The following is a 7,209-nucleotide window of genomic DNA, read 5'->3' as shown; positions in this document are numbered from 1 at the left end:
ACTCAGTATATTTCTGAGTTCATTAACATTCGAAATTATGGACCTACTCGAACATCTCACAATTTTAACTACCTTGCAAAAGATAGGATTTGACCCATTTTTCACACGAAATCATGTTTAACAGCCAATGCCTATACCATGCATCTCTAGCCCGTGCTCGGAGTCAATTGATCAATCAGCTATTCAGCTAAATCATACCAACATACAGTTCCCACCAAAAGAAAATATATGCACAAAAATGATATGGAATTGGAATAGATCGATCCATCCGGGGAGAAAAAGTGAGTATCATAGAAAAGGGAAGAAAAAAACTTTACAAGATTATGTGTGTACATATTCTATATAATAAGGGTATTTTTTTTAGATAATTTCCTTTTCCTTCAGAAGATATAAGTGTCTGTCATGTTATGAGAGAGAAAAACACAAACTTATTGTGTATGAACCCACCACCATTACCTGAGTAAGATCCACCAATTTTATAAATAGGTGATTTGTTCTTTCTCTCTCTTAACCTGCAAGATGAGCTTTATCCATTTCTCAGGTCTTAAGGATAATGAGAGCATCCAAAATGTATGTATTGTATATAACTAGATTAAACCTAGGGATTGGTGACTCCATTTACAACTCTGCTCTCATCCTGTTGTTTGGGTGGCATCTTCTCCAGACCCTAATCCTGTTGGGTTTTCACCAACCTCACTCTTGCAAAGAGGGCACAGTGCATTTATCTTCAACCACTTATCAACACAGTCTTTGTGGAAAAGATGAGAACAAGGCAGTTCTCTAAGCTCGTCATTATTTTCATACTTTGCAAGGCAGATGCAGCAAACCTGCAGACAACCACGGAAAGTGACAACATTTCAGTCAGCATTCAAGTGCAAGAAACAAACAAACATCCTGGTCACAAAAATAAAAGCAGCATTGTGCTTTTAACATTTTCAGCTTGGGATTCCTTGTATAGCCTAAAGAACAATGTAATTCAACAACAGCGCTGCACAAAATCAAACTTCTATTGCCCGATAGCACGGAAGCTACATTTATAGAAGAATTTTTCAGCATCCTATGGCTAAAAACGTTTTCAAGATACCATGGCTATCCATTCCCGAAATGCTACAAAATACTGAATTTAAAATATGCGTACAAATTATATAGACTACAATTCTAAAGTTGTTCCTCCAAAAACCCAAAGTGACAGAAGTTTGATTAGACATATATCTTTTTATACAGAGAAAATATTTACTCATATAACTGGATATAATGTGACTCGACAAATAATGCCAGGATGTTACAAAGTTCCTGAATAAATAAAGAATTGTACTTACCGCATCTTCACCAGAGATCACACGCTCTTTTGCAGTTCCTGCAGCCACAACTCCACCTTCTATATTACCATTGTTGTTTTCACCACTTCTTTTATTTTTCTTCATCTTGAACTTGTAAACTGGCAGCGCATTAATGGATTCAGAAGTTGCTCCTCTGTTTTGTGTCAGATCCTCTCTAACACCAAGAATGGAAATTATACACGGGAGACAGCAGCAGATGGTTGAACAGAGAATGAAAGGCATCGCATAGCCGATGCAGCTAAATGCAAGAAACACTATACATAACCTGCCAAGCAAAATGAAAAGGATATAATTTGGAAACCCTAGAAAACTAGAAGATTAAATGTAAGTGTGTATGACAGGGTATACCTATACAAGTTAGGAGCTTCATCAACAGATGATCGTCCCCCAAAGATCCACACGTTTCCAACAACAAACCACACAGCAAAAAAGCAATCTAAGGATATTTTGAAGTATTCCACAAGTATTTTCATTCTGTGTTACAGTTATGAACAAGACTTAGCACCATATAAAGAACTTACAAATTAAAATATTCAGAAGTTTAAAAAATGTCAAAATCTCATAAAGTGAATAACAGGGAAATAGGGGAGAGAGATGAACAAGGCAATAAGCATGACATAACTTAAGCAAAGAATTATTTAAATAAAAAATGAACTTTAACTTGGTAACCATTAGTTAAATGTTAACTAGAAGTTCCTATTACTGGAGCTGGTAATTACATATAACACCAAGTCTTAATCTCAAGAGTTATTGATCAGTTTACTAATAAAGGTAGTGCCTCACTCTGATTTGGTGCTTTCAGCATGCTATATAGCCAGAGCAAGGAAGGAGTATTCCTCAATAAACAGGAATGGCCACTCACTCGACCAATTCTTCATATTCCTTCACTACTAAGATAGCTGCACTAGGCACTTCTATTTTGTCTATCACGGCTGAATGATAGCCCAACTTTTTAGGTGTGACAGTCAACCACAAGGTTTTAAGTAGGATTGGAAGGCAGTGTTGTTAATAGCGGATTGCGGAAAATAAAGGACCACCAAAAACTGATATGAGTTATATCGGATAGCGTAGCAGGCAAATAACAGAAGTCGCAAAGCGGTTAGAATACATAATTATATATAAATAAAACATGCTACACAAAGTAAAAGCTACATAAACATATTAAAAAATTGACTACATTTTACTGAAAATCTCAAGTTCAAACAACTAAACATTGCTGCAGAAAGCTAAAAACAGAAATGAAAAATGACTTAAAACTCAAAAGTTAAGAAGTCCAAACTTCAAAACAACTAATAATTGATAGTTCTAAGTCTAACTAATGATAAAAGATCTAATTATTCTCCTTTTCCCCATCATAATAATTATCGTCATTTTCAGATCATAATCATTATCCTCATTTTCAGATAGTGAGGCATATCCTCCAGCTTCTTCAGTTGAATCATCCAAATCAATATCCTACAATTCAGCTTCTAATTCTACCAAGACTCAATTCCTGCACTTCGACCGCATGTTGCTTTCCCTTCCTAGATGAAGAACCACTAGCCGACTTCTTTGTTTTAGATGAAGTGCCAACAACACTAAGGCAGGAAATTACTCTTCTCTTTTTAGTTGTTTGCCTAGTATATCTTGTAGGCTCTCCAACTTTTGAAGCTCTATAAACAACTTCCCAACCGAGGGCATCCTCATCCTCAATGACCCTTTCATTCCCATCATCACCATCTATCATCCTAACCAGCCACTCATTACATGAGTCTTCTATGTCACCATTTGAACTTGAGTCTATTTCATCCCTATAGTGAAGGAGAAGAATGAACTAACACAAAGTGAACGAGCTGAATAAAACACGAACATGATGCGCTAAGTGAAGGTGATGGAGGTACAGGGGTTACAAGAGTCGTGTGTCTGTTTACCTAGGAAGTGGGTTTAGGTAATATTATATATATTACTCACACCTACCCAACACTCCACCACTTCAAATTGTATTTTTTTAATGTTTTTAATATGGGTCCACCGCTTATTATAAAAATAACAACAATAATAAGAAGAAGAATAACAATATTGGTCCGCCGCTAAAAAAGCCTACAACATTAACCAATTCCGATATAATTCTGATATCAATACATCGGAATTGGTTAATGGTGTAAGCTTTTTTAGCGGTGGATCCGTATTAAAAAACATCAAAAAATACAATGTGAAGTGGTGGAGTTCTGAGTTGGTGTGGATAATATATATAATATTACCTAAACCCACTACCTAGGTAAACAAACTAAAAAGAGAAAAGTAACTCTCAACCCTAGTGTTGTTGGTACTTCATCTAAAACAAAGAAGGAATCCGCCGATGGTTCTTCATCTAGGAAGGGAATGCAGACATTGGTTGAAGTGCAAGATCCTGTCTTTGGGGTAGAATCAGAAGCAAATTTGAGGACATTGATTCAGATGATTCAAATTCACCAGAAGAAATTGAAGGATATGTCTCACTATCTAAAAATGAGGATAATGATTATGTTGGGGGAAGAGGAGAATAGTTAGATCTTTTATCACTATATAGATTTAGAACTACCAATTATTAGTTGTTTTGAAGTTTGAACTACTTAACTTTTGAGTTTTAAGTCATTTTTAATTTCTATTTTTAGCTTTTTGCAGGAATCTTTAGTTGTTTGAACTTGAAATTTCAGTTTAATGTCTATCAATTTTTTTAATATAGTTTTAATATTTGTTTGTGTAGCTTTTATTTGTGTGTAGCATGTTTTAATTTATATATAATTATTTACTTTAACTGTTTTGCGGCCTCTGCTATGCAATATCGGTATGCCGCCACTATACCGGATATTTAACAAAATTATTGGAAAGCCGTTGTAAGATCACATAACACACGGATCGTAGCATGACTCGTAAGATACTTTTACCCTTCAAGTTGATGTGATCATTAATTGATTTAGTCGGGGTGCTACCTAAAGAGCTTAGTTGAAATTTCCTTCCTGGACCTTTCATGTTAAGTATTTATATAAGTAACCATCAGCCGCTTATTACTCTAGGGATAGGATGTAGAGTATTCCTAAATTAAAAACAAGTAGAGGGAAATATGGTGTGCATATTATACTGATGTAGCACATATGATAGTATGAAGAAATAGATAACTTGATTAGGAACAAAAAGCACAAGTTTTACTCATTTCCAATTCATGGTAAAGAAGAAAGTGTAACCAAAGCTTCTAAGAAATACAGGGAATGTGAATATAAGGCTCAAAAGTTGTGTCAAAGAGCAAAATAGTAACTCCAAGATATATATAGATAAGATGTCTTTCATAAAAGAATGCAAAACTCAACAAAAAAGAGAAAAAGAAATATATACATCAACTAAACAAAGCTTACATGCTAGCCACAAACATTTTTAACCTATGTTTTCTTTCCCAGCAGGAAACAAGAAGTTGCAATGGCATTAAAATTCTTGAACAATAAATCAATAAACAATATTTCGAAAACAAATTGTGATTTTACCATTAAAAAAAAAACATGTAACGCGGCAATAGCAGTTAATTCATTACCTTCTATTCATCAATAGTGAAGTTTGATTGCTTCTTGAAGATGCAGCAGCTGCCTGACCATCATCTCCTCCATTATTTCTGGAAATCGAGAGAAATGTCCCAGAAGGATCACTAACCCGAGGAGATGTTTGACGTGTTTGAGCTGAGTCTTGTTCTCGCATATGGTTATGATTATAATACCGCCAATAAAGAAGAGGGAGTGTAGCAACACATCCAGAAGCATAACCCACTATCCACTGAAACAACGGGGTACGTGGATGCTCATTCCTCGACAATGACAAAACAACTATAGACGCAACAATCTGGCTTACTAAGAGGACTAGTTCAATAGATATCCATAACCCAGAATGCACAGGACTCCTACTCCGACGAGCGTCCCCCCTTCTTACTAATGAAGAACTCCTACTATTTGACCCATTCGATATGCCCGAGGTGGAAACTGAAGGCTGACCAACAGCCAACCGCGTGCCACTTATTCTTTCTTCACGATGCGACTCGTCTACACCATTAAAATGTCTATCACGAGACGAGGAAGATGTAGAAGCCTCGACACTCCCAGCTATTTCTATAATATGATGACTATCGTTGAAGGTCACGGGCCGTTCCATCATCGTCGGGGAAGCTTCAATTAAACCTTTCAAAATACAGTTAAGGTTATACAGTTAAGCTTCAATTAAGTGATGCCATAATTATGTTAAAAAAATTATTTAAAAAAACAACATAAAGCATAAGGTTGCTTGCAAAACGAGAAAGGAACATTACCTAACCTAATTTCTTCACACCACTTGATTAATCATGAAACAGTAGCAATCAAAATCTGCATAAAAAGAAGAAGAAAAACAATAATCAATCCACAATCATTTCACAGTGATGAAAATTGAAAACCTAATTACGTAATTTCGAATGCGTTTTCTTTGAATTAAACGATTGATTAACATAAATTCATGGAAAAGAAGAGTACCTAAGAGAGTGACGAAAGAAAAAAGGTACGAATCGATGAAACGACAGAGAAAAAGGCGAAAAAGCGTTGACTAGGGACGGTGAAGCGAGAGAAGAATTTGATAGATAAACGGCATCGAGAGGGAGAAGAAGGAGAAGGAAACGACAGAGGAAAGATGAAACGGCGTCGTATGAGTGACGGAGGTAAAGAGGAGGGGTGTCACAGTCACGAAGCTGTCAAGTGGCTTCCTTCGTGGTGTTACCTCTTTCAGTATCTTTTTTCTTTTTCTATTTTTGTTATTTTGTTATTTTGATAATAAATGTTATTATTACTGATTTTGTCTTTTTATTCTTCTTTTCTTGTAGTATATTTTAAAAATGGAAGGTGGTCAAGATGACTTAACTCTATTGAGGTTCGCTTCTTTGGAATTGGATTTATCTATCTTTACAAAAAATAAAATAGTGGATGATGAATTTATAATTGATAGTAAATTATAAATAGAAGATGATTAATGATAAATTAATTTTATAATGTTTAATATAATTAACGGTTGAACTAAATGATGAAAAAAATGTATTTTATTAAGATTTTAGTTTTTTAATCAAAATTGAGAGAAAAATTATAAGATGTAGACTTCACGACAAAAAATAATTGAAAAATAAATAGACTATTAAAATAATATACTATTATGAGTGTTTTACTATGGCACTATTGCGAGGTCATTTGACCCCAACGGATAAAGTAGATCATAAATCACGAAGCACAAAACGTAAAGGAGAAGCAAAACTTCTTCTTCTCCATGAGAAGGCTACCGAGACGGTGATGTTGGGTAACTTGTCATGCAATCAAGACATTAGAGATGGAAATGTGGTGACTATTTCATAGAGATGACAATTGACAGGGTATGAGTAGGATACTATGATACACGTCTCCATACTCGCAGTTTGAAGATTGGAGAATGCAAATAACGACATTTTTGGAGAACTGAAGATTGGAGAACGCAAATTTGGAGAATACAAATGTCCTGAATTTATACTCTTTAAGAAAGAAGAAAAATGAATTGTCTTCCCCTGGAAGAAATTAGTCATTGTGAAAATGTTAGGGAGACGAATAAAGTATAAAGCTCTAGAGAATTGTCTTCATCAAATGTAGGCCAAAGATGGAGTGTTAAGTATTGTAGACCTAGGGCAAGAGTACTACCTTGTAACTTCCACTAACGAGGAGGGTCATTGGCTAATCTACGATCACTATCTCTCAGTAAGAGAATATATCCCTAATTTTTCCCCAACAAGTGACGATATATAGCAAGTAGCAATTTGGATCTATGTATCAAGGATAGCCATTGAGTATTATGATGTTTGACCGTTATCCTAGACATTCCTAAA

General features: G+C 35.1%; 1 protein-coding gene across 2 annotated transcripts; it reads right to left on the bottom strand.

The window, feature by feature from the left end:
• Positions 1-239: 239 nt before the first annotated feature.
• LOC127095908 (E3 ubiquitin-protein ligase At1g12760) lies at positions 240-6,187 on the bottom strand. Of its 2 annotated transcripts, none has more exons than XM_051034534.1 (6): positions 5,846-6,187; positions 5,647-5,701; positions 4,885-5,518; positions 1,689-1,814; positions 1,320-1,605; positions 240-827 (listed from the first exon to the last, which is right to left on the bottom strand). In XM_051034534.1, exons 3-6 carry the CDS (start codon positions 5,493-5,495, stop codon positions 633-635), a joined length of 1,218 nt encoding a protein of 405 aa, XP_050890491.1. In that variant the 5' UTR covers positions 5,496-5,518; positions 5,647-5,701; positions 5,846-6,187; the 3' UTR covers positions 240-632. The 2 variants fall into 2 exon arrangements, with proteins under 2 accessions (XP_050890491.1, XP_050890492.1); XM_051034535.1 differs by having other exon boundaries at positions 5,652-5,701.
• Positions 6,188-7,209: the final 1,022 nt, after the last annotated feature.

The sequence above is a fragment of the Lathyrus oleraceus genome, chromosome 6, assembly GCF_024323335.1.
Source record: "Lathyrus oleraceus cultivar Zhongwan6 chromosome 6, CAAS_Psat_ZW6_1.0, whole genome shotgun sequence".
NCBI lineage: Eukaryota > Viridiplantae > Streptophyta > Magnoliopsida > Fabales > Fabaceae > Lathyrus > Lathyrus oleraceus.
This window is presented reverse-complemented; position numbering and strand designations above follow the sequence as displayed.

Excerpts from the sequence above, each read along its gene's own strand:
- LOC127095908 (XM_051034534.1), bottom strand. The coding sequence starts at position 5,495 with ATGATGGAACGGCCCGTGACCTTCAACGATAGTCATCATATTATAGAA. Across the intron at positions 1,815-4,884 it reads TCACTATTGATGAATAGAAG|AATGAAAATACTTGTGGAAT; the intron begins GTAATGAATTAA and ends ACTGTAACACAG. Across the intron at positions 828-1,319 it reads TGATCTCTGGTGAAGATGCG|GTTTGCTGCATCTGCCTTGC; the intron begins GTAAGTACAATT and ends GGTTGTCTGCAG.